Source organism: Clarias gariepinus, chromosome 7 (genome assembly GCF_024256425.1).
Source record: "Clarias gariepinus isolate MV-2021 ecotype Netherlands chromosome 7, CGAR_prim_01v2, whole genome shotgun sequence".
In the NCBI taxonomy this organism is placed as follows: Eukaryota; Metazoa; Chordata; class Actinopteri; order Siluriformes; family Clariidae; genus Clarias; species Clarias gariepinus.
Genome location: NC_071106.1, coordinates 40122501 through 40150000, shown reverse-complemented (window position 1 = coordinate 40150000; position 27500 = coordinate 40122501). Strand labels below are relative to the sequence as shown.

At 44.4% G+C, this 27500-nt stretch overlaps 4 protein-coding genes across 6 annotated transcripts in view; 2 read left to right on the top strand and 2 right to left on the bottom strand.

Moving 5' to 3' along the window:
- The window catches only part of bbs10 (Bardet-Biedl syndrome 10), a 3498-nt gene extending 1630 nt beyond the window's left edge, over window positions 1-1868 (top strand). The window contains exons 3-4 of the mRNA XM_053500879.1: window positions 162-1213; window positions 1286-1868. Coding sequence (XP_053356854.1) covers window positions 162-1213; window positions 1286-1842 — 1609 coding nt within the window. The 3' untranslated portion in view covers window positions 1843-1868. The remainder of the gene's footprint in view (window positions 1-161; window positions 1214-1285) is intronic.
- Window positions 1869-2466: 598 nt separating this feature from the next.
- On the bottom strand, window positions 2467-9129 carry si:dkey-30c15.17 (cAMP-regulated D2 protein). Its single transcript, XM_053500878.1, has 9 exons — window positions 8679-9129; window positions 7545-7835; window positions 6632-6833; window positions 5979-6112; window positions 5059-5186; window positions 4847-4965; window positions 3706-3846; window positions 3217-3389; window positions 2467-3139 (listed from the first exon to the last, which is right to left on the bottom strand). The coding sequence occupies exons 1-9, from the start codon at window positions 9102-9104 to the stop codon at window positions 2687-2689; spliced, it is 2067 nt and encodes a 688-aa protein (XP_053356853.1). The 5' UTR covers window positions 9105-9129; the 3' UTR covers window positions 2467-2686.
- Window positions 9130-10126: 997 nt separating this feature from the next.
- glipr1b (GLI pathogenesis-related 1b) lies at window positions 10127-15786 on the bottom strand. 2 transcript variants are annotated; one of them, XM_053500876.1, is made up of 6 exons: window positions 15551-15786; window positions 11904-12152; window positions 10963-11078; window positions 10792-10877; window positions 10664-10690; window positions 10127-10463 (listed from the first exon to the last, which is right to left on the bottom strand). In XM_053500876.1, the coding sequence occupies exons 1-6, from the start codon at window positions 15740-15742 to the stop codon at window positions 10330-10332; spliced, it is 804 nt and encodes a 267-aa protein (XP_053356851.1). In that variant the 5' UTR covers window positions 15743-15786; the 3' UTR covers window positions 10127-10329. The 2 variants fall into 2 exon arrangements, with proteins under 2 accessions (XP_053356851.1, XP_053356852.1); XM_053500877.1 differs by lacking the exon at window positions 10664-10690.
- A 2318-nt stretch (window positions 15787-18104) lies between these two features.
- caps2 (calcyphosine 2) overlaps window positions 18105-27500 on the top strand; it is an 85334-nt gene continuing 75938 nt past the window's right edge. For both annotated transcript variants that reach the window (XM_053500553.1, XM_053500551.1), the window contains exons 1-5: window positions 18105-18148; window positions 18259-18299; window positions 18395-18440; window positions 19092-19181; window positions 26129-26335. In XM_053500553.1, the coding sequence (XP_053356528.1) occupies window positions 18107-18148; window positions 18259-18299; window positions 18395-18440; window positions 19092-19181; window positions 26129-26335 (426 nt within the window). In that variant the 5' untranslated portion in view covers window positions 18105-18106. The remainder of the gene's footprint in view (window positions 18149-18258; window positions 18300-18394; window positions 18441-19091; window positions 19182-26128; window positions 26336-27500) is intronic.

Below are 27500 nucleotides of genomic sequence, written 5' to 3'. Positions count from 1 at the left end.
ATAAACCCCTGAATAAGTTCATTGATTGGCATTGACTCCACCCACTATTACATATTCATGAGAACTAAAACTAAAGTAGACCTTGTGTTCATGTGTTTATGCACTTTTTAGTGTGTGTGTGTGTGTGAGACGCTCCACTCAGTCCTGTGTTTGTTCTGTAGGATGGTGTTGGAGTGTGTGTGCGCACACGAGGGCGTTACAGCCGACGGTTCGAAGTCGTTTATCCTCCTGCTGGCTGCGCTGCTGCGGGGGATCCGTGACTCTGTGCACGACTCCACACACACACACCGCCGCCACGCCGTCAGGAAACTGGCCAATCAGCTTCACGTCTTCTGCTGGGATGGTTTGGATGATGTCATAGCTCATGGTGTCGTTCCTTACGCCTCGTCATTGTTCGCTACTGGTGGATATGAGCCAGAAGGCGGAGTCTTGGCCGCGTTAGTAGGCGGGTACATCGGTGGGCGTGTCAGTCCTGGACAGGTCGATGTTCTCACGCCGCTGTTGTGTGAGCTCTACACGAGGGTCGCACACAGAGACGAGGACGGCGCAGCCATCTCATTTATTAACTCGAACTTCTCTGAGCTGCACGCGGCCGTGTCGGGACTCCACAGCGCCCAGTCACGCGTGGTGGAAGGTCTGCTCCTGGCTTGTGATTGGTCCGTTTGGAAGGAGACCGACGCCCCGGTTAAGGTACTGATTGTTTTTGAGAAATTAGACGCACTTTATGACGAGAGTGTGAGTGTTCAGCTTCAGGAGGGTTGGACGGTTCAGAGTGACCGCATCATACAGGAAAGATTAGCGGCGACTCTGCGCGTCCAGGTGAGCATCGTGCTGTCGGCGGTAAAGCAGTCGGACCGTGTGCTGGAGTGGGCGTGGCTGAACGGTGTCTTAGTGCTGGAACGCTGTGATCCGGGACAGCTGGACCTGCTGTGTGACCTCACCGCGGCAGAAACGCTCACTGTACAGCCGCGGATACGCGTCGGGACGTTAACACACTGCCGTCGAGTTCAGCTTGGGGGACACAAGTACGCTAACATCGGGGTCACGCACACGTCAGTACACGTACACACCCTGGTGCTGTGTGCGCCCTCTGCAGGACCGCTCGAACAGAGCGTGAGCATCAGTCGAGGCGTGTTCTCCATGCTGCAACATCTGAGTCAGTCTCACAGACACAACAACGTCTCACTGCGTCCCCACCAGCAGAGGGTTGTGTTCCCGCCCCCTTTCGTGTCCCCGCCCTCTCCCAAATCCCTGCCCCCTCTCACATCCCCGCCCCCTCTCTCGCCCACGCCCCCTCTTACATCCTTGCCCTCCCTCACCTCCCCTCCCCCTCTCGCGCCCCCATCGCCCCATTCACCGTGTCAGAACCTGCGCAGGTGCATTTTAACCAATGGTGATGTCATCCCTGTGGGAGGAGCTTTCGAGTTTCTGTTCCGTCACTCCTTGCTGCACAGTAACCACGGCGACCCCGAGAGCCGCAGACTCCTTGCCGAGGCCGTACTGAGCGTGCCCAGATCTTTGCACACACACACACCTAGAGATTTCCTGCAGCGTCTCGTGCGCTTCAAAAACACACTGCCGCAGGACCGACCCATCGGTGCGCACGGCTCGGGGTCAGAGTTCACGTGGGGTTTGGGAGCAGACGGCTCCGGCCGCGTGTGTGTAGAAACGGTCTGTAGTAAACACCAGTTGGTGGCGTCTGTGCTGCAGTGTGTGAACAGACTGCTGCGCGTGGAGACGGTGATACACACATCACGGTCGCTCACACTCGCAGCATTGCCCGAGCCTGGCAGCGACGAGGACGAAGATGATGATGATGATGATGATGATGATGAAATGTAACAGTGTATTTATGTTTTAGTTTAAAAGTGACCTCTCATTTAAATCATTAAAATATTCAATGAATATGTAAATTGTGTCGACGCCCCCATGTCCTTCTGCCGTCCCTACGATTTTCTGACTGATTTATTTAACAGCAGACAAACTGCTCAGACTTCTGCTCTAGCTCAGTGTTGCCATGACAACATACATCTTTACTTTGCTAACCTTAGCTTAGTAGTTGTTTAAAACCTGGAGCTAATCATAAGCATGCTGTTCTGATCTCCTCATAATTTGCATATTATCAGCTGTTGTGTTTATCAGGTGATGTCACACCTACTGACCTTATACAGGCACAACTATTACACAAACACACCAACGACTTTTCAGTCTTATCCACAGGGGGCGCTGCAGCGAGGTCGGCGTCACACCCGAGTTCACCTGTTCAGTGCCTTCCTCTCTCTCATTTATACGCTGACTGTACACACACACACACACACACACACACACACACATGCACGCAGTGAGGTTGTACTGCTGGTTTATTAGCTGAATATGATGTTCATGACACCGTCACACATGTAACGTCACTTTACGTTTATACATATTTTCAGATTAATAAAATAATATTTCTACAGTAGTGTGATCTATAAAAGAGAAAAATAATCTATTAGTTTCATTCTGAAGCACAGAGTCACTGTGAGTCTGGATTAATTAATCAAACATCAATGCAGGTGTTAATTAGATTCACACACGTTTATAACAAGCAGCGAGGTATTTATAATTTCCCCAAGCAGAATAAAAACATTAAAATTAAGGCACGGTGTCAGTTCATCACCGTGTAGTTTATAAAGCGTCGTGCCGTCTCTCAGTAGATATCCAGACGATCCCAGAAGTCACAGAATCCGTCTCTGTTCTGGTGCTGGAGGTGAGACTGCAGGGTTAAATTCAGAACCGGCCATCGCTCAGCAGGGGTGTATTTGGGCCACGGTGCGAGCCTCTGGTTCCTGCAGAACGGTGTGTGTTCTCCATGAGAGTTGGGATCTCCGGAGTGAGCGAACGCCCCCCAGTAACACACCATCTGATTGGCCAGGAGAGTCTCCCGAGCCGTGAAGCTGAAGTTCGCCGCGGGAGCCGAGTCGAACAGGAACGGAAGCTCCGCCCCGTGACAGGCGTGACGGTAGCAGCAAGTCAGCCCCTCCCATATTTTGTGATCTGAAGGGGTGTGGTCAAATACGTACACCCATGCGTCTCCGCCCACCCGCGGCGCGACGCGAGCGACCCGCCGAGCCGGACACAGGAACATGAAATCTGTGACGATCTGAACCAGAGAGAAGCCTAGAGTGAGTTTAGTCGTCTTTCATGTTCACCAGGTTACAGTTTCACTGAACGTCTCACCTGAGACAGCATCGTCCACCTGTCCTGTTCACGATACACAGGGAGGTACTCCTGTAGGACTTCGAGTGTGTGCTGTTTGAAGATAGCGGTGATGTAGAGGACGAACTCTAGCGCTGACACCGAGCTGTTGAACGATCCGTACACGAAGCTCACGCCCTCTTCGGATGTAGTTCCTGCAGGAACGCAAGGTTTAAATAAAATAAATAGAGAATGTAGAGGATGAAGTCAGTTTTTAACGTCTTGGACTTTTCAGCTCCTAAAATACGGCAGTTAAACAAAACCCTGAAGGATAAAACACTCAGACCTGCTCCATCACAACACGATGAATATAATGCTGACATTTGAATTCTAACGTGTAATTATTTCAGTAAGGACCTCTGACCTTGACTCTGACCTTGACCCTGACCTTGACTCTGACCTTGACCCTAAACAACATTATTATTTGTCATAACTAGATGATGAGAATGAAGTGCAGTGTGTGTTACAGACCCACTATAACAGGTTTATAACTCTGCCAGCGACCCTGCAGGAAAGCTGCGATCGGCTGCTCTGTGATCAAGCCCCCGTCCACGTGCGGCCCCCACGTCTCGAACATCTCCAGGAAGCGGAACGGGTTGATGAGCTTAGAACCTTCAGAAAGAAACATCGTGTCTGCATCATGTGCACGTCTACATTAGAGCTACATCTACATTTAAACCACACGCTGATCCAGAGCGACCAACAATTTTATGTCATTATATATCTGAGCATTTAAGGGTTAAGGGCCTCACTCAAGGGCCCAACAGGGACGACTTGTAGGGTTTAACCCTGCACCCTTTCGAACCGTAGTAGCGACCCCGCCCCTGTAATAATCATACAAAGTAAAAATCATGCAAGATGTGTGTTTATTTTGCATGTATTTAAAAAAAATTAAATTATTGTTTAATGTTTCTAAGCTGAAATCGCTTTAAAAAGTGTGACTCGCTGCAGCAGCAGAACTGAATTACAGAAAGGTTTAATACACACCTCACCTAGGGGGCGCTCTTTCACTCTTTAATGTCCATTTTGTGTCTCGGTTTGCTTTTCATGTAAATCAGCTGGTCTGGTAAATGACATCAGATGGACATTAAGCAGGTTGTTTGTAAGTCCAGTGGGATGGTTCGCTCAGCGGGGTGAGAACGTCACTACAACGTCACTACAACGTCACTACAACGTTCCGCAGGGACTCACTCTGAGATTTTATATGCAGGTTCAGGTCGAAAGGTGAAGGTGTGAAAGTCCTCCTGAAGGAGAACTCTACGGTTTGTGTTCCATGGCACTGCAGGAACCCAGAGCTGGTGTGTGTGTGTGTGTGTGTGTGTGTGTGTGTGTGGTGTAGGTGATGCAGAGGAACGCTGAGATCGTGTTAAACCACATCAACACCACGAGTGTGGAGGAGGCTCAGGCTAAACACAGAGCTCTGTAACTTTCAACAACTTCTGTGGCTTTGCTGAATCATCAAGTCCAGGAGCCGCGTGTTGGTTAAACCCCAGTGTTTAATATGAAGTTTTTGTAAACAGTAACGGAACTCCCGTCCAGGAACACCTGAACTCCCGCAAGCTCCTGAAAGCTCGTGGGTTTCTAAGGTGTGTGTGTGTGTGTGTGTGTGTACCTGCTTGAACCTGCGCCTGCAGGACAGTGTGTGTGCTGAGGAGACGGAGACACTGCAGATCAGACGCTGAACAATTCGTCTGTTTCACAAAGTTCCTGCCCAACTTCATGGCCTCCCACCTACAACATCACACTCATCAGCACTGCACTGTCATTACCGTTATCTGGGATTATGTAATAGTGTGTGTGTGTGTGTGTGTGTGTGTGTGTTACCTGCTTTTCAGAGGGATGGAGAAAGGCTGACTCTGTATGGTCGCGTGTCTGAACAGGGATTCGCTGGTCCGCATCATCAGGTGTAAACACACTGACTGAGCACCGGCACTCTCAGCAAATAGAGTCACCTACACACACACACACACACACACACAGCCATAAACGAGGGATGGAGGACTGTTCGAACAGAAGATATTCACTCAGCTGCAAATCAAACCCCTAGTTTTTAGATCAGATATTAGACACGATGTTTATTTACTTCTATGTGTTTAAATAATAACATTTTATTAATAAAATTCCCTGAACACGTTCACTTAATGCTGTGGAGTGAGGGAGCTTTCCATCTGTGGCTTGGGAAGTTTATGGTCTACTTTTGTGTTGGTTCACACACACACACACACACACACACACACACTTCCTGCCCTCCAGTGTGACTGGTTTGGGAACAGTGAGAGATGAATGGCAGGAAGCCGGCTCAGTGAGTCTAAACTATACATTTTTTTTTCATAATCTTTTCAGTTTGCTGCTTTTTACTAAAAGCAGACAACACACACACACACACACACACACACACACACACAATAACACTAACACGAAAAAGGCACAAATAATTCATCTTAAGCGGTCTGGTGATGTAATGGTTAGCACTGTGGCCTCACACCTCCATAGGTTCCAAACCCCCGCAACCCTGCATGACGGGTGATTAATTGAAGTTCATAACAATCCCCAGGTGTTACATGCTACCTGTTGGCCACGCCCTCCCCTTCCCCCGTCCCCCCTCCCCGTCCCCCCTCCCCCTCACATGCAGATGGAGGGCGACCGCACCCTCGCTGACACATTCATGTTCTCCCTTATGTTCTAGTTTTCTCTCTTAAAGATGATAAGACGAAGAAAGCACACACACACACACACACACACACTTTTGTCGGGTCTCCACCGAATGCAGCGATGTTTTCTCCAACCCAGCGCAGCGCCGCCTGCTGATCCAGGATGCCGTAATTTCCCACCGCAGCTCTCTCAGGATCGCGTCCCGTCACTAGGAACCCAAACGCTCCTGAACAACAAACATCAACATAATCACAGATTAATATAATAAATATATAAGTGTCTGTATCGTTCACACAAAATCATCCAGCTGTGCGCTACAGAGGGCTTTGACATGAGGAGATGAACTCCTCTGGGGTGCACGTCATGAAAATGCACATTTAGATTATTTGAAGAAATCATCAAGCAAAATAGTGGGCGGGGAAATGCAAATGTATTGGTTTATCACCTGTGATTTCCTGCAGCCTGCGCAGAGGCGGTGTGTGTAACCCGATGCATCCGAGGGAATAAATTCACCAAACCGTGCGAGCGTGCTAACACCAAGTTCTCTGACATCAGCACTTCTGATTTAAAGCGGGTTCATATTTGATATTTCTTTACCTCTATATCATATATCATAATGTCATATAGATGCTAAATGTGTGTAAATAAGCGTAAGACGTGCACACATTAATGATTACTCAGGAAGTCAAGCTGATGTGTGTGTGTGTGTGTGTGTGTGTGTGTAAGTACGTCGTGTCTCTCTCACCCAGGCGATACTGCATGTTTACCACCAGCGTGTTGCTATAGTTACTGATGAAGCGTCCATCGTACAGCGGTTTGGAGGCGGAGCCTGCGATGAAGTCACCTCCATGGATCCACACCATGACAGGAAGCCGAGTGGGAACCCTCAGTGAGAGATCCACACTCAGAGGAACGTACAGGTTCAGGTACAGACAGTCCTCGCTCACCTCAACACACAGCACCGTAACCATGGTAACCAACAATGTGACGACAACAACGGCTGATCTGAACAAAAATTACTCCAATTATTGTTTACTTTCTAAAATGATTTCTCTTCTTCCACATCGGTGATAAAGTCACTATTTTTATTACACAAAGTGGCTTTATTCACTTTAATGTGTGACGGTAAAGAAAATTAGTTTACATTAATATTTATTCCAAATAAAATAATGGATTGTGATTTTTATTGTTTTTTTTTTATGCTTGTAAAGCCACACATCTCTGCAGCATGATGGAAATAATCAACAAAATCCCAAATGTAAATTATTAGCATTTAAACAAAATGTTATGTATATGTGCTGTATTTAAAAATATAATTAAAAAGTCATTACAGAGTTCTAATAGTTCGTGATGGAGTTTAGTCTGATTCTGGTGATCTGTAATGGGGTTTAATGGATAATGATGTTCTAACTAATGGTTTACTTTGATCTATACATGAAAGAAACCTCTACAGTCTATAATAACATACTATTATATGATGTTCTGTATATACCGTATACCATTACATCATGGAAATGACTGCAAATGTTTCTAATGGACTTTAATAAGAATCCATCAATTTAACTCTCACACACTCTGAGTTTTATTTAAAATGTTTTAATTAGGAGCTGAACTCAGTCAGGTGACGTCTCTGGTGTGATTGGTGGAGAGAGGATTACCTCATGAAGACAAGCGTCAGAGAATTCCCGCGCACACTCCTGCATGCACGCCGGCCGCGGGAACGTGGCGTCATACGGCTTCACCCACTGGGACACGGTTTCGGGAGCGGCCCAGCGTTTTGGGCCCACAGGGGGCGCTGCGTATGGAATCCCATAAAACACATGAGCCTCATCCAGAGTCAGACCTCGAACCGCACCGGAGTGTGTGAGCACCAAGGGGCCCTCAGAGTGTGTGAGATCCATGGGGCCCTCAGAGTGTGTGAGATCCAAGGGGCCCTCAGAGTGTGTGAGCTTCACGGGGCCCTCAGAGTGTGTGAGATCCATGGGGCCCTCAGAGTGTGTGAGATCCAAGGGGCCCTCAGAGTGTGTGAGATCCATGGGGCCCTCAGAGTGTGTGAGATCCATGGGGCCCTCAGAGTGTGTGAGCTTCACGGGGCCCTCAGAGTGTGTGAGCTTCACGGGGCCCTCAGAGTGTGTGAGCTTCACGGGGCCCTCAGAGTGTGTGAGCTTGACGGGGCCCTCAGAGTGTGTGAGTACCAAGGGGCCCTCAGAGTGTGTGAGATCCATGGGGCCCTCAGAGTGTGTGAGATCCATGGGGCCCTCAGAGTGTGTGAGCTTGACGGGGCCCTCAGAGTGTGTGAGATCCAAGGGGCCCTCAGAGTGTGTGAGCTTCACGGGGCCCTCAGAGTGTGTAAGTACCAAGGGGCCCTCAGAGTGTGTGAGCTTCACGGGGCCCTCAGAGTGTGTGAGATCCATGGGGCCCTCAGAGTGTGTGAGATCCAAGGGGCCCTCAGAGTGTGTGAGCTTCACGGGGGCCTCAGAGTGTGTGAGTACCAAGGGGCCCTCAGAGTGTGTGAGATCCATGGGGCCCTCAGAGTGTGTGAGATCCATGGGGCCCTCAGAGTGTGTGAGATCCATGGGGCCCTCAGAGTGTGTGAGATCCATGGGACCCTCAGAGTGTGTGAGCTTCACGGGGCCCTCAGAGTGTGTAAGTACCAAGGGGCCCTCAGAGTGTGTGAGCTTCATGGGGCCCTCAGAGTGTGTGAGCTTGACGGGGCCCTCAGAGTGTGTGAGCTTGACGGGGCCCTCAGAGTGTGTGAGATCCATGGGGCCCTCAGAGTGTGTGAGCTTGACGGGGCCCTCGGTGCGGATCTGTGTATTGCCTGACACTTTATCCCACGCGACTCGGTTTAACTCCACACCGTTTGGACTTGCTCCATCACTACCATAGTCGCTACACTTAACATCGTTACACTCGTTATCCCGCGAGCGCTCCGCCTGGGGCTGATCAGAGTTCAGGATCGCGGCGTCAGGTTTGTTTCCGGACTCAGAACTCTTCACGCCGTACTGATTTTCCTCCAACATCTCATTACGTGGTGGCGTTTGGAAAGTCATGCTCTTCACTCCTCCAGTCTGAGGCGTGTAATACTGATGAGGTGTGAAATGAGTGTGTGTGAGTCGTGAGTCTTTGCCGCTCTCTTGCCCCCCACACACCAAGTCTGGGATCGCCATGGAAACCAGCACGAGCAGGGTTACACCAGCGCCTGATGAGCGAGCCATGATGAGCGCCAGCCGAAAATTAATTCCCTCCTCTCTCTCTCTCTCTCTCTCTCACACACACACACACACACACACACAGCTTCAGCTTACTCACGTCTGTACTCAGTTCTGAGGCTCCACTTGAGGATTTTTCTAGAAACTCTGAAGTCCTGCTGCTTCTCCTCCGTCCCTGAACTGCGCGGTGTGTAGCAGAACTCAACTCTGTTAAATACTGTATCTTGTGACATCAATAAGTCTGTCTCTCTTACACACACACACACACACACACACACACACAAAGAAGGCTTTTGTGAAACAAATCAGATTATAGACTGCAGGAGATCTTAATAAACTTCCTCACATGTCTCCTATTTAACTTTTAAACACGTCATGCACGTGCAGCTCACGTGTCATCTGTAATCAGTGAAGATCATATCTGTTGTTTAATTGCTTCGGTGTGAGAGGACGAGGTGAGTCTGCGTCCACTGTGAGGGTAATTATTTCCCTGTAGCTGCACGCCATGCAGTGTTCTAGTGCAGGTCACAGAACTGAAGAAGCTTTTACGCAACTGAAGCAGCAAATAAATATTTTTAACACTTTTCTAATCCTTTCTTGTAATATTTAATTGTATTTTTTGTTTACTGAGCACACACACACACACACCTTCATGTCCCCATCCCTCCATGTGCACGTCTGTGTTGTTTTTGAAACATCCCGCTTGTATTTCTGCACATGATGTAAGGATCAGACCGGATCAGACCGAGTGGCCCGAGAACAAACACACAAACGCGGCGCATCACCGAGCGATTGCTCAGAAGTACAAACACGCTGTCTTTCAAGATCATGACTCATCTGGGTTCACTCTGTTCTTCCCCGCTGCCTACGGAGCGCTATACATACAGCCGTCTCCATGGCAACCGCATCATCATCATCATCCAGGGATGCATAGCCAAATGTAATAAATGGCACGTTTGTGTGAGTGCTGCGTGTGAACATCAAGAGGCAAAACTCAGACGTCAGGAAATATACAGAGCTGTGTTTATTTCTCTTAAACGTGTTCATATGAAAGGTGAAAAGAATAAGAATTTATAAGAATAACATAATGAGGTGAGAGTTTATGAGAATATGATGCAGGGTAGCACCAGTCCGCCACAGCAGGGATTCACACCACATCAGCTCCCTGTTCCAAATAATAATAATAATAATAATAATAATAATATTATGGGATGCAGTTTATTGAGTGATTTCAGTGTGTTGTATAAAAGTAAAGGAGCCAGAAGGATCCAGTCAGGAGCCGCAGGTTAGAGCCGTTCGGCCAATCAGAGACGGCCTGAGCCGACCCGCTGGGGCCCAGGTCCCACCCCGGGATCCAGTCATATTCTGCAGGGAGAGAATCTCTAGTTATAAAACAATCATTCTGAAATATAAAGCTGAAAATGAGAGAAAGTTGAACTGAGCGGAGAAGTTATTTATAAGCGGAGCGACAGCGGGGGTTATTAGAGTTCAGCGTGCGGGTTGGAGAGTCGTGTTTATTAGAGCGAGGGTTTAACTTGGAATGCGTGAATCATCCTTATACATACTTTTATCCTGGTCTCGCTTTGGATCAGCTGTTGATAAAAAAGATGAGCGTACACACGTTTGACACGTTTTAAAAACGGTTACGATTCTGAGTCAGAATTATGTAAGAACATTTTGCTGGGATACTTACTGCAAAGCTTGTCTCTGCATTTCTCCACGCCGCACCTGCTGCAGGCCAGACCCACGATGTACGGCGTGACCCCGAACACGTTCCCTCTGTGGCGGAGAGGAGAGAGTCAGTGCATTGCTACAGGAGTAACAGCGCTGCGTTTCAGCGTGAGGTGCGAGGGTTCAAACTTACGCGTCTCCGTAGTTACACACAAAAATAGTCGACTGGGGATTATTGGAGAAGTCTTCGATCCCTCTGGAACAGACGTGGACGGCACAGCCGACTTTATAACTCGTCGCCCACATCAGCTGAAACACACAGAGAGATGGAAAAGAAAGCTGTGTTTCACTAACAGTATTGTAAGGAGTCTCCATTCCCAGTGTTCTGTTTTTCCCGCAACTTCACGGCAGAGGCGTTAACACTTAAACTGTGACTGTATTTTTATCTGGAGAGGGGACGAGTGTCTATAGCCGCTATAACGTATATAACAAGATGTTTCACACAAGTGTTAAAGGATAAAAGTATACTGTGTTGTTTTTCACTAAATTGGCAAATTATTGTGTGTAAGATGAATCAGTCAATTGGGGACGTGCTGCCTGAGTCACTTGATGAGTCAACTTCAAAGTTTAACTTTAGAGACGTTTTGTTATTTTTGACCTGCTGAGTCGGACAGGGATGATTGATGATGGATCTCAGTCAGGATCAATAGATTTGCAGCTTTAAACACAAACACACTGTCATGTTCAAATGATCCACTGAGTCAAATAATGATCGGATGTTGGAGCAAATCACAGTAATAATTAAACGATTCACAAAGATTCACTATTTACAGTGCACAGAATAAGAGTCACACACACACACACACACACACACACATGCACAGCAAATTCAGCATGTCAATAGTCAGTACTGATTTGTTCACTTTAGTGAATCGTTCTAAAAGACTGAATCATTTGTAAATAATTAACATAATGATAATCATAATCATTAACATTAATACATTAACATCACACCAGTCTGTGTAAATTCTAATTTGTTAATTAAATGCCAATTATACCAGAAATAAAATGTATTGTTTATCATAAAGTTTTACAACACACACACACACACACACACACACACAGGCAGCTGACCTGTGTATAATGTCCACACACTTTGGCACAGCTGTTGTTCCCTATTGTGTAATCAGCGCCCTCTCTGTTCCAGCTGTTGATTGCTGACTCGATCTTGAAGGCTGAGTAAGGAGCGCCGAGCCAGATGTTCTCTCCCACGTGCCGGAACGCCGGGTGGGCCAGGCTCTCCTGCTTCAGCACGGGATTATGGGATGCCTTGCAATGTCTCGCCCAGGACCGAGCACCTCTCGCCAACGAAGCGTCCCAGGACTAAAAGGACACACACACACACACACACAGCAAATGGTATAATTCTCTGGGGTCCGGGTTCGGTTCCCGTCTGGGGTCTGTGTGTGTGAGTTTGCATGTTCTCCCTGTGCTTGGCTAATTGCTGTTCCCAGATTGCTTGTAGTTTGTGTGTGTGTGTGTGTGTGTGTGTGCAGTGATGGTCCAGAGTGTACCCTGCCTTGTGCCCCAAGTCTCCTGGGATAGGCTCTGCCTCCACGATCCTTTATACAGGATACAGTGGTACAGACATGTGAGAGTGAGCGATCATTACTGTTGTTTTAGACGTGAGCTCAACAGCACCACCAACAGGCCTTAATAAAAACATAGAACCAAGCAAAGGAGCGTGAAGTGAGGCCGTGGCTGATTTGTCTCTCACACAGACTACGCTCATGCAGCCAATCAATGGCAGGTGTGTTAGTCAGGTGACCACACAGAGGGACACGCCCCTGGATCTGATCTCTGTTTAAGTTGAATAAAAACGTTTAAAAGAAACACAGCAAAATGTATTTGTCCCATGGGACTCTTATTACTCTCTCGAGAAGACCTCGCATCTGAAACTTAAATAAATTTAATAAATATTATAATTTACCCCAAATATCTAACATTAGACAGCAGCATCACTGATTATAAAATTCTCCTTCTTTCTGTTTTTAAAGGATTTGCATTTATATGAACGGTATTTATTTAATTAGTGTTAATAAAAATACAATGGACCCTTGGATTACGAGCATAATTTGTTCTTGTATTCCAAAACACTCGTAAACCAAATAAAAATTTCTTATAAAAATAAAAATAAAATATAAAAATAATTAAAACAAAATCTAAAGTAAAAATAAAACAAATTAACCTGCACTTTAACTTTAAAAAGAATTGTGACAGAGCAGTGTTTCTGTGTAGAGCAGAGAGAAAGTGTGTGTGTGTGTGTGTGTGTGTCTGTGTTGGTATGTGTATGTCTGTGATGGTGAAAGTAGGAGGGGTCTGTGTGTGTGTGCGTGTGTGTGTGTGTGTGTGTGTGTGGCACGGTGTCCAATGACACATGCGCCCACATACACAAAAAGCAGGCTGATACGGAGAAAAAAATGGACTTTTAATGTCTCTAATGAAACTTGCTTTTGCTTTACACAAGCGCTCTACACACACGCATACAGACACAAAATAAAATATGTTTTACACACACACACACACACACACACACACACACACACACACAAGTGGTCACAGTGTTATAGTAAACAGTACACGTGTGCACGGATGTTGATTATACCAGTAAGAGACGCGCACTAAGACCCAGCAGGGGAGACGATTACCCACAATTCTGCAGCGCAAGAGAGAGAAAAACCCTTGGCTTAGTTGTGATCACGTGACGCTCAGCGTCAAAACAAGAAGTGCATGCGTGTTGCATGATACTCGGTACTCGTAAACTAAGACTTGTTCGTTTTCCAAGTCAAAACTGATTACAAATCTTTGCTCGTCTTGCGGAACACTCGCAAACCGCGTTACTCACAATCCGAGGTTTCACTGTACTGTTCAGTTCATGTTTATGTTTTATTAATTTATTTAATGAAACTGAATACAAACCACCTCTAACAGGTCCTGTACACTTTATATTCATGACATCTAAACTTATAGTTATAACCTAATAAAAAGTAAATTAGTAAATTAAAGTAATAAATAATTACAGATACAAAGCCTGAAATCATTTTATTTACAGTACAAAACTTTTCTTTGCCATATTTACTTTTAGACATCTATTGTTAAAAGTGCTATACAAATAAGATTTAATGTAATTTAATTATAAAATATGTTTTATATTTTACGTTCGGTGTATGTGTTTAGTTTATTTGCTTAAGTCTGGATAAAATGAAAGGGTTGCGTCAGAAAGGGAATCCGGTGTCAAACCTGTGCCAAGTTGTTGTGCAGGCTGGCTTTTCCCCGCTGTGGCGACCCCTTATATTTAATATTATATATATGTTATGATAAGAAATGTACTATGTACTGTATGTAAAATAAAGTATGTGTTTAATTTTATCCCAGGGTCAAAGGGAGATGTACAGGAAGCCTCTCCTACACAACCACACACACACACAATAAGAACTGTTCTACTGAACAATGGGGAAAACCTGAGTTTTTAATAGAACATTAAACCTTCTTTCCATTATCCAACCGCAGTGGTCTCTGAGTTTATGTACAGCATCACACACACACACACACACACACATGCACAGAGGGTCCTTGGCCATGTCAGTGCACCATGCTGTACCGTACTCTACTGTACTGTACTGATTGTTTCTAAGTTTGACTCAGGTTTGAGATTATGAATAAACTGCACTGCTCCTGCACACACACACACACACACACACACACTGAAGTGATTATTAAACATGGCATCATTTGCTAATAAGAGATGAGTCAGACTCAATCAGCTGAGTGATGTCATTATATTCAGCCTTCAGCTGGACAGTTTAGTTTAAAGCATCAGATGAGAAATCTTAAAGAATGGTGCAGTATTTTAATGGTGCTGTTTATCTTACGAAGGAAAAATAAACGATACTCTCTCTCACTATCTCTCTCATGTACTTTTACAGGAAATCACTAAAGCATGATTATCATAATGGCTCTGAAATGATTCTGTGAGGAACTACAGGATAGAGCTGTTTCAATTAGAGACATAATTGTAAGATTGTTTGTTTGTGTATCTGTCCTGGGGGATGTAATGTACAGGATATCAGACTGTTTTATTCTCAGCAAATGTTCTTCTGTAAAGTACTCGAGAGAAATGAGACACTGAGTGCCAGTGGTGCTGTTGGTGTTGTTGGTGGTCTTTCGGCTGTTCCCATCCAGGGGTTACTACAGCAGAACAGCGCACCAGCGGACCATGGGGTCATAAAACACTGACCCTCACACAGCACCAGGTCGCCCTGGCAGACATTTTGCTCAGTTTCTGTGATGATGGTGATGGTGGTGATGATGATGATGGTGGTGGTGATGATGGTGATGGTGGTGATGATGATAATGGTGATGATGGTGATGGTGGTGATGATGATGATGGTGATGATGATGATGATGTGTGGCTCATCAGTGCTGCTGTAACACACTCTGAGCCCTGAGGTCTCCTCTTATAATAAAGAGTTGAGAATAAAGACGCGCTCAGTGGTGAAGACCGCGCAAACACACTGTGATGATGATGATGAGGATGAAGAAGATTGAAGCGCGTGACACACTGTGTTTATGTTTCTGAGCGGGTTTCCTTTTCTTTTCTCGAAAACCCGCAAATAAATAATCATCATTTATAATAAACACTGCAGTAAACAGAGGATCAACAGGTATAACGCAGTTCTGAGCAATAACACACACACACACACACACACACACAGACTGACCATGGAGCGCATGTTGGCGGCGGGCGGCTGGACGCGCGAGCGCTGCGTGTTGTGCGCCATCACGCACCGGCGGATGAAGTCCGGCTCGCTGATGTCCGGCAGCAGGAAGGCGCGCGCACCGGGGAGAGCGGGCAGGAGCACGGAGAGGCACAGGAGGAGCACGCGGGAGAGCGGGTCCATCATCATCATCATCAGGGGAACAGCAGGCTGAGAGTCTCTCTCTCTCTCTCTCCAGGACCGAGGAGTGTGTGAGAGTGTGTGTGTAAGTGAGAGTGTGTGTGAGAGTGTGTGTGTGAGAGCATTAATACATCCTGAGTACAGCGAAAACTGATGAGTCGCGCGCGCGTCGTGCTGTGGGCAAGCCACAAACCCTCCCACTGCATCACGACCGCCTTCATCATCATCATCATCATCATCATAATTACATCTTCATCATCATCATCATCATCATCATCATCATTTCAGAGATGACCAGTCATGTGTGGTGTCGCGTCTCAGCCAGGGGAGATGGACCCACTCACAATTTTGTCTAAGAACACGGCCACCAATAAAGAACGGTACGAGAACATCCTCCGAGAGCAACTTCTCCCAACCATCCAAGAACAGTTTGGTGATGAACAATGCCTTGTCCAGCATGATGGAGCTCCTCACCATGAGGCTAAAGTCATAACTCAGTGTCTCTAAGGACAAAACATGGACATTTGGGTCCATGTCCAGGAAACTCTCCAGCAGTGTTGGGTGTAAGGCGTTACAAAGTAGCGTTAGAGGACTCGGATTACTTATTTGATGTAACCAGTGATCTAATGCGTTAGTTCCGCCATTTAAGTCTCAGTTATTTTGTTATATTTTCAGAAATGTAATCCGTTATTCAGACAATTTATGTAATCCGTGAGTGAGACAGCAGTCATTCCGTTAGTGTAAGTGTGTGTGTGTGTGTGAAAGTCGTCCTACAGGCCCCCCCATCCCCATAACCCACCCCCTCTGTTATTCCTGCTGTTATACCCCTTTCTCACCTATGCGGTTTGACTTAGGGTGTTAGGCTCTGTGAGCTGCCACGAGTCACCGCCCGACATTACGTGAAGTTCTGCAAGGTCTGCGAGGACGGACGCGCGGAAAGATGGAAACCTAATCACAGCGCCAAAACTCGGAGTGAATCATGATGACGGCTACCGCGTGAAACTGCGTAGGTGAGATAGGGGTAATAGTAAGTGAGATAGGGGTATTAGTAGGTGAGAGGGGGTATCAGTAGGTGAGATGGGGGATTAGTAGGTGAGATAGGGGTATTAGTAGGTGAGATAGAGGTATTAGTAGGTAAGAGGGGGTATCAGTAGGTGAGATAGGGGTATTAGTAGGTGAGAGGGGGTATCAGTAGGTGAGATAGGGGTATTAGTAGGTGAGATAGGGGTATTAGTAGGTGAGATAGGGGTATCAGTAGGTGAGATAAGGGTATTAGTAGGTGAGATAGGGGTATTAGTAGGTGAGATAGGGGTATTAGTAGGTGAGAGGGGGTATCAGTAGGTGAGATAGGGGTATTAGGGGTGAGATGGGGGTATTAGTAGGTGAGATAGGGGTATTAGTAGGTGAGAGGGAGGTATTAGTAGGTGAGATAGGGGTATTAGGGGTGAGATGGGGGTATTAGTAGGTGAGATGGGGTATTAGTAGGTGAGATAGGGGTATTAGTAGGTGAGATAGGGGTATTAGTAGGTGAGATGGGGTATTAGTAGTTAACAGATTAAGGGCCAAACTTCACTGAGTGATGATGGTAGAATAATTATAAAGGTCTTGACTAAAACAACATGAATGAGGAATCACAAAGGTGTTTTCATTTTCTGCAGTGGAAAAGTACTGAACTAGTTACTTTTATCAGAAGGTAACATTGTGTTATGTAAGACTGGGCTGTGCCATCAGTTAGGGTGTGGCCCAGGAGATGATTGACAGCATGTCAGGGTGAACTGTAGAGGTCTTCATGTAAATGTCAATAAAAGCCTTTAACACTTATGAAATGTGTGTAATTATACTTCAGTACACCAGAGTAACATCTGACACACAGATCTAAAAACACTGAAGCAGCAGACTTTGTGGAAATTAACATTCTGTCTGTCTCAAAACTTTTGAGTGACACATTGACACTTTTCCATAATTCACGTGACAATATAGATGCATTTCAGGCATTTTGCAAAAATATCATAAAGATTTATTTCTTTGCGTAATAATAAGTAAATAAAATTTATTTGAGCAGAAAAGATGATGATGATGATATTGTTAATGATGATGATGAAGATATTGGTGATGATGGTTATTATTAATCTGAAGGCTGTGTTATTATTTGATTCATTAATTATTTATAAATAATTTTGTTTGCTTATTGATTGATTGATTGATTGATTGACACATTTAGAGTTTAGATTATATTAATAAAGGCACGGACTTAGCGTCTAGCGGACTGCATTACCCAGAATTCCTCGCGGTCAGCTCTGGTCACGTGTGTTGTGTGGTTGAGCTCCATGGTAACGCGTGACGCTGCGGTTCCGCCTGTGTGTGTGTGTGCGCTGCAGGATGAGCGGGAGTGTGAGAGCCGCAGGTCGTGTCCCCCGCGCGGTGAGAGCTCCGTTATTACCGATAACTCAACCGTTCAGAGATCAATAACTGTATTAAGTGTGTTAAGTGTGTTAAGTGTGTTTCTTCCGGCCCTCTGTTTCCCCACGCAGACTGAGAGACGCGCTCCATCCCGCGGGCCTCGACCTAAAGAGTGAGACACCTCACACCACTCAGACTTCCGGTATGTCATTAAAACGCCCGTATTCAGGTGATTAACGAGATGCGGTGTGTTTATTTTCATTACAGAGTCCCGCTTCTGCAGCTGGACGGACTGAGGGACGGAGAGGACGAGGTGAGCTGATCCTCTATAATAAACTTTATTCCCACAGTAAATACTGTACACAAAATCACATGGTGTTTATATAGAAATAGGAAACATTAGACAATCATAAGCAAGGCTTTGTTTACAGTCATTATAATAAAAAACATAAAACTTTTAGGCTCAAAAGTAAAGTTTACAATAAATCATAAATGTATAAAAATTCACAATTAATAAAGCAAAATGAATTAAAGTCAGGCGGCATGATGGTGTAGTGATTAGCACTGTCGCCTCCCACCTTCAGGGTCGGGGTTCGAATCCCATCTCAGGGTCTGTGTGCGTGGAGTTTTCATGTTCTCCCTCTACTTAGTGGGTTTCCTCCGGTTTCCTCCCACAGTCCAAATTGATTAGGTTTATTGGTGTTCCCAAATTGCCTGTAGTGTGTGTGTGTGCCCTGCGCCCTGCGATGGATTGGTACACTGCCTTGTGCCTTAAGGCTCCTGGAATAGGTTCCGCCCCCCATGACCCTGTACACGAGATAAAGCAGTATAGATGATGATGAGTGTGTGTAAATAAACGCTACATACACACAGAAATGAAAAAGGAACAGAATGTAGAGAGAGTGGTGTTTGTCAGAGTGCTCTAAGGTTAAAGCAGTGCATCATCTTCTCAACATTTCCCCAGGACGCTGATGTTATTCCCGTTCCTGGAAAAACCCTGGGAGCGGCGTCAGCCCTGAGCTGGGGTTCGGCTCCTTCATCCAGAACACTGCAGGTAATCATCACGTCATCACCTTCATGTGTTTCAGTCCATTTAGTTCACTTTTAACAGAACCTCTCACAAAGCAACTTTTAGCAATAAATATAAAATGTTTAATTTATGATGACAGTCAGAGGCAGCGGTGATGAGAAACAGGTTATAAAAGAAAGCTTATAAAGTGTCTATAAAAAACATGGAGTTTGTACGTTATATAAAATGCCTGTTTTATGTAAACGATTTAGCTGCACAGAGTGATGTTTAGTGTTAAACTGTGGTGAAGGCTTCCAAAACAACAAAAACATTGAAAAGTATAGTGAAGAAGACGTAAAAGAAACGTCTATTTAGGAGAAGTTATTTTACAGTGTAGTGTGATGTATAGAATCACGTAAAAACAATTAAACTACTGTGTATTACAGCTAAAACTGCGTGCAGTGATTGTGGGGCCCGGGCGCTGTACTGAGTCGGATACAGCCGGCTGTGTCCTGTTTAACAGTGCACATAAGCAGTACACTACAGCGGTACCTTAGCAACCCCCCCCACACACACACACACACACCTCACAAATTAACTCAAATTTTGAATAAACCGAGCCGAATCCAAGCCAAGCGGGTTTACGTTTTCTTTTAGGGCCCAAGCACTATGACAGCAGCTGACGACATGACTATTACATCCTACACGCACGTACACACACATACACACACATACACACACATACACACAACACCAGCCTGTACCAAGAGGAATCTTAAATTAAGTTTAAGTGAGATTTAATGTCTCTTTATTTTCTATTTTACTACATTTACATGTATTTTCTAAATGTTTTGATTGGTTTTATATGCAAAAATATGATTATAGTGTTGGTAATTGGTGATATTGGTCATATTTTTGGGCTGAAACGGATTATCTGCATTTATATTATTTCTTATGGGACAATGTGTTTCACAATACAAAATTTCACCTTAAGAACTTATAAATTTATATGCCGAGGTACCGCTGTACTCCATACTCACTGCTATTTGTTTAGGGAACATCCCCTGACAGCATTCCCACCTTCAAAACACCCTGCAACATCACCAACACAGATATTCGATTAGACTAGTTTAGACTATCTCCTCTTTGGTCTTCCTCTAGACCTCCTGCCTGGCAGTTCCAACCTCAGCATCCTTCTACCGATATATTCACAATCTCTCCTCTGAACATGTCCAAACCACCTCAATCTGGCCTCTCTGACTTTATCATCTCACATGGACATCTCACATGGGTTGTCCCTCTGATGGACTCATTCTTGATCCTATCCATCCTTGTCACTCCCAAAGAGAACCTCAACATCTTCAGCTCTGCTACCTCCAACTCTGCCTCCTGTCTTTTCTTCAGTGCCACTGTCTCTAAGCCGTAGAGCATCTCTGGTCTCACCACTGTCCTGTACACCTTTCCTTTCATTCTCGCTGATACTCTTTTATCGCACAACACACCTGACACTTTTCTCCACCCATTCCAACCTGCCTGTACCTGCCTCTTCACCTCCTTTCCACACTCTCCGTTGCTCTGGACCGTTGACCCCAAGTACTTAAAGTACTTTGAATCTCTACTCTGTGCTCCGTAAATATTATAATATATAGTAAATATTACACATTACACAGTGTGAGTGTGTAGTTCTTTGTTCTATTTAAGACATGAATTACTTTGTGTAAAAAAATACAAACGAAATCAGGTTCTGAACCTGGAGGTGTGTGCCAGAGGGCAGAGAGAGAGAGAGAGAGAGAGAGAGGTGAGTCTTTAACGGTGCTGGTGGCTCTGATGAGGTAGTGTGACGGGCGGCGTCCTCCAGAGTGGCTGTGGGCAGGGTGTGAATTTTCTCCTCCGTCTTCATCACTCTCTGTAGTACCTTCTTCACTTCCTCCGTGCGTTACCCCGGCAACATAAACACCTCAGATACCTGTTTCTGTTACTGTGGCAATTTCACACTACTGAGCTTAAATGCTGAATATATAAAGAAAACTGACACAATACAAAACAAGTACTATAGAAATGTGTATAACTTGTTATGTAGCTGATGGCACGGTAATGTAGTGCTTAGTTCTGTGACCTCACACCTCCAGGATCGAGGGTTCGAGTCCCGCCTCGTGTGTGTGTATGGAGTTTGCATGGTCATATTTGGTAGGTTTCCTCCTCCTCCCTCCTACTCCAGTTTCCTTCTACAGTCCAAACGCATAAAAGTTGTGGAGTGATGTCCATTGGTGCCTGCAGTGTGTGAGTGTATTTGTGTGGATGTACAGGATATAAAGAATAAGTGATTATTGTTATTATGTAATATTACTATTACTTTTTACAGTATTTCATCGACCCCCTCAGAAGCCCTGTGTATGTTTTTTAAAGTAAATATTATTACTTCCTGTGGTGCGGCTCTCTAATCTGCACCACATAACACACTGATTATTCATCTACAGTTTTACTTTTGTCTCCTGAAGACATATAATTATACTGAATGGTAAAGTAGGAGTGCACTGAGTAATAAGTGGTACATCAGTAGAGTCCTAATGGTTCACTGGGGTTCCCTGCGAGGAACATTGTCCTCCACTCAGGCATGAGAACATTACTTAATTATAATGTAGTGACCCGTTTTATTGTGTAGTACATACCGCAAAGCTAAATATCCCTAAAGCTAAACTTCTGGCATATTTAGGATAATACTGCTACTACTACTAATAATAATGTAAAGGAATAATAAAAAGAAAAACACTTTCTTTTGGGTTTTTCATAATTCAATTCAATTATATTATATTTGTATAGCGCATTTAACAAATGACATTGCCGCAAAGCAGCTTTACACAATCAAAAGAACAATTTAAGTTTTATAAACTGTGAATGTGTGTGAATCAGAATGATCAGATCGTCCCTGATGAACGAGCCGAGGGCGACGGTGCTGAGGGAAAAACTCCCTGAGATGGTAATAGGAAGAAACCTTGAGAGGAACCAGACTCAACAGGGAACCCATCCTCATCTGGGTGATAACGGATAGCAGGGATTGATCTGCACTCATACTGTGTGTTAGGAGGCTGGAAGTTCAGTATAACAGGAGATGTGGAGAAGTTCATATGGAGTCCAGTTGGTTATTGGAGGCTCAGGTAGACTGTAGGAAACTCCAGTCCTGAACTATCGAGTGACTGCAGTCACGAGTCCTCAGAGGACAGCTGTCTGCATCAGCCGAGGACAGGACTGTCTTCATGGTAAAGTGGAACCGTCCCCAGTCACCACACGCATCCCAGACAGACCACACGGGGCGTCCATGTGACCAGATCTCCAACCAGAAGAGGGACATCAGGACGAGTCAGACAGGTCCAGAGGACAGAGGGGGTCTGGATCACTGGCAGCTCAGGAGAGACATGTATAGCTCAACAGAGAGACAGGTAGAGGAAAATAGAGAGAGGGAGAGAGGGGAAAAAGGAAAGAAGAGGAGAGAGCAGAAGAGAGGGAGAGATGGCAGTTAGATCTGGCCACAGTCAAACAATGTATAAGGTGAATGTATATTGAATGTAGTGCAGGGACTCCGGCAGGACTAACTATGACATCATAACTAAAAGGGAGGAGCCAAAGGGAAACACAGACATGAGGGGGAACTGGGATGTAAAGGAAACAATCACATTACCGTCAACAAACCTGAGTGATCAATGAGAGTGAGGAAGACAGCATCCAAACATACCAGTTCACCATAATACTCTACGTCCATGAGTCCCCCAGATTTTTTTGCATCGTTTAGTGACAATATATTTCTTATCTTGGTAAAATTTCTGAGGTGAAAGAATGCTATCCTGGTAATATTATCTACATGAGCTTTAAATTAAAAACTGGAATCTGTAATCACACCGAGGTATTTTAATGTAGCACTCGATAGTCATGTCATGTTTTATCAGGATTAAGCAGAAGGGAGTTATTTAACATCCAATCTCTTATGCACACATTGCTCAACTTTACTAAGCTGGTTTTTCTCATCAGGTTTTGCTGAGACGTATAACTGTATAAAAACTATTACCATGCTTACGGATTATGTTGCCCAGAGGAAGCATGTAAAGAGAAAAAAAGCAGTGGGCCTAAAACTGAACCCTGTAGAACACCAATCTCTACTAGAGAACATGTAAAAGAATTACCATTTAAATCTACAAACTGATAACAATCAGTCAAATAGGATCTGAGCCAGGAGAGGGCTGTACCCTTAATTCCTACTACATTTTCTAATCTGTGAAGAAGAATACTATGATCAATAGTGTCAAAAGCTGCACTGAGGTCGAGTAACACAGGTATAGTGACGCAACCCTGATCAGAGGCCAATAGGATGTCATTTACTACTTTAACGAGCGCTGTCTCTGTACTGTGATGAGGCCTAAATCCTGACTGATACAGTTCATGTATGCCATTTCTATGTATATATGAGCATAGCTGCTCCGCTACTATCTTTTCCAGAATCTTAGTGATAAAGGGGAGGTTTGATATTGGCCTGTAACTGGACAGCTGACAGGGGTCGAGGTCAGGTTTCTTAATAATCGGTTTAATAACTGCTAATTTAAAAGATTTTGGAACATAACCAATGCTGAGTGAAGAATTAATTACAGTATTCTCAACAGGGGTTCTGTTATTGCTAGTACTATCTGTTTAAGAAAATGTGTCGGTACAGGATCTAATATACAGGTTGACGATATTGAAGAAGGTTTAACATCTGCATCACACAAATTGTTTGGTTTCAAAGCCTCAATTTTATGCCTAATATTTACGATTTTGTTATCAAAAAAGTTCATGAAGGCCTCACTATTGCATGATGTTGTTGTGGAGATTTCTGCAGTGGTCTTATTTCTGGGTAATTTGGCTACAGCATTAAATAAAAATCTAGGATTATTTTTGTTATTTTCTATGAGAGTGGAGAGATATGTTGATCTAGCTACACTAAGAGCTTTTCTATAGTTCAGGATGCTCTCCTTCCATGCTATTTGAAATACTAACAGTTAAGTTTGACGCCATTTACGTTCTAATTTCCGAGCGGTCTGTTTTAAAGTGCGCGTGTGATCGTTATACCAAGGAGCAAGTTTCTTATCTCTAATAATTTTTCTTTTACTGATAAAACTCTGTGTGGTAGTTGATGTGAATGTACGTTTCATACGGTAGCGCGGCGCTGTGTGTACATTATTATTGTGACACACTTGAATTAAGACAAGATAGTGATCTGAGATAACTTCAGATAGTGGAATTGTAAATAAATTTCTTATACTTAATCCAAAGAATATTATTAAATCTAAAGTGTGACCTGCTTTATGAGTGGGTCCTACTACACACTGATTTACTCCTACCGAGTCCAGTATAGACATAAATGCAGTTCTCAGAGGGTCTTCTGGGTTTTCAAAATGAATATTAAAATCTCCAGCAATTAACACTTTGTTTATGGAAACGACTAGGTTTGAGAGGAAATCTGCAAATTCATAGAGAAATTTAGAGTACGGCCCTGGAGGTCTGTAAATGACGATTAGTGGGATCGACTGAGCTGACTTAATATTTGTAGCTACACTTGTTATGTTACTATAGAGAACTTTAAATGTATTACACTATCGTTCAAAAGTTTGGGGTCACTTTCTAACTCCATGATTGTTTCCTGATGTTTATTTCTTTCTACATTGTAAATCTACATGGAAATCTGTGTGAAAAAGTGATTGCCCCCCTTGTTAAAAAATAACTTAACTGTGGTTTATCACACCTGAGTTCAATTTCTGTAGTCACCCCCAGGCCTGATTACTGCCACACCTGTTTCAATCAAGAAATCACTTAAATAGGAGCTACCTGACACAGAGAAGTAGACCAAAAGCACCTCAAAAGCTAGACATCATGCCAAGATCCGAAAAAATTCAGAAAAAAAGTAATTGAGATCTATCAGTCTGGTAAAGGTTATAAAGCCATTTCTAAAGCTTTGGGACTCCAGCGAACCACAGTGAGAGCCATTATCCACAAATGGCAAAAAACATGGAACAGTGGTGAACCTTCCCAGGAGTGGCTGGCCGACCAAAATTACCCCAAGAGCGCAGAGACAACTCATCCGAGAGGCCACAAAAGACCCCAGGACAACATCTAAAGAACTGCAGGCCTCACTTGCCTCAATTAAGGTCAGTGTTCACGACTCCACCATAAGAAAGAGACTGGGCAAAAACGGCCTGCATGGCAGATTTCCAAGGCGTAAACCACTTTTAAGCAAAAAGAACATTAAGGCTCGTCTCAATTTTGCTAAAAAACATCTCAATGATTGCCAAGACTTTTGGGAAAATACCTTGTGGACCGACGAGACAAAAGTTGAACTTTTTGGAAGGTGCGTGTCCCGTTACATCTGGCGTAAAAGTAACACAGCATTTCAGAAAAAGAACATCATACCAACAGTAAAATATGGTGGTGGTAGTGTGATGGTCTGGGTTTGTTTTGCTGCTTCAGGACCAGGAAGGCTTGCTGTGATAGATGGAACCATGAATTCTACTGTTTACGAAAAAATCCTGAAGGAGAATGTCCGGCCATCTGTTCGTCAACTCGAGCTGAAGCGATCTTGGGTGCTGCAGCAGGACAATGACCCAAAACACACCAGCAAATCCACCTCTGAATGGCTGAAGAAAAACAAAATGAAGACTTTGGAGTGGCCTAGTCAAAGTCCTGACCTGAATCCTATTGAGATGTTAAAAAAGGTGGTTTATGCTAGAAAATTCTCAAATAAAGCTGAATTACAACAATTCTGCAAAGATGAGTGAGCCAAAATTCCTCCAGAGCGCTGTAAAAGACTCGTACTTTATAGTTTTGAAATCCCCAGTATTGTTGTAGAAAGTAGAAAATAAATCACTAAACAAAAACAAAGAAGTTTGCAAGTGACCCCAAACCTTTGAACAGTAGTGTAGATTTGAGTCTGTTTTCATCTCCATGTCAATACGCCGGTGTGTTTTTTACAGAAATGGGATGTCGGGGGGGCGGAGACGCAGGAGGAACATGTCTCAGTGTCGGCGTCTTCTCAGTACAGCTACAGAGACTTGACCTTAAGATCTGCCAGCAGTCTCAAAGTCAACATGGAACCAGCTTATCACAGCTCACACACTTTTACCGAGCGCCATCACAAACAGACAGACCTGAGCCACACCCGACCCAGGAAGCTGGAAGCGGTGAGTCACTGACACTCAAATCACATTCACTGTAAAACACATTGTTTAAGACATCCTGGTGCCGGGGAATTTGATACAGAACCTAGTAATGCTTTTTTATCTGAAGCTTGGTACCCAGTTCCAAGTAAATGTTAAAGACCTGGCAGCTTCGAAGATAAAGGTCCTGTATTCTGGTATTTTAACACAGGACTCTCAGGGGTTTCTTTAGAGAGAGAGAGAGAGAGAGTGTAGTGTGTGTGTGTGTGTGTGTGTGTTTTAGCCTCCAGGTAAAATACGCCTTGGATGATGCATTTTCATCCCTCAAATACCCCTCTGCTTTACTCCTTTTCCAAAAATGCTTTTCCAGTGTTTATGTAAATAAGCTACTTGTAAGCCACACCTCCATAGCTGAGCAACAAGCCGAGGGAGGGGCTTTATTTATATTATGTCATATTAGAAGTAAAGAAATCTGACTGACTTATTTAATACAAAAAAAGGAAAAGGATGAAAAGTACTTAATTAGGGCTGCAACAACTAATCGATAAAATCGATAATTGAAATTAGATGAAATTCGTTGTCAACAAATGCCGTTATCGATTAGTTGGGCTGCTCACGTCACTGAGGAGCGCGACCACAAGATGCACAAATACACAAAGATAGACAGCCGCTCGCGCAATAGAGGTTACAGGAGCGTCTGCAGGAAAAAGCGCGCGCCCCGAGTCCTCCAAGGTTTGATAGCAATTTACATTAAACGCCTCTAAGAAGACGGTAACCTGCACGCTAAGCAAGACCGAGCTTTCAGGCTATGGCAGTACCACAGTCATGCACGAACACTTAAAAGAAAAACGTGTTGGTGGTACGGATGGGTCAGTAAAAACTGTATCTCTTCATCGTGTAAAAGTTATATAGTTTAAGTGCTTTTGTTTAAACTATTTGCTAACTTCGGGACAGTCGCGCTAGATCTGTTCACGTGCTACTTGCTAGCATCACATTGCGCAATCACCTCATGAGCAATAGTGATTAGTTAAATGGCGCTTCTTTAGATTATCTTAAATTACACAGTGCAAATAACAGTAGAATATTACATTTAGTGATTGTTGTGGTTTTCAGCGAAGGAAAATAACAGTATATTTGACTATTAGCTTTCTGCATTTCTACAGTTTTTTTATAGTCCACTACAAAGTTA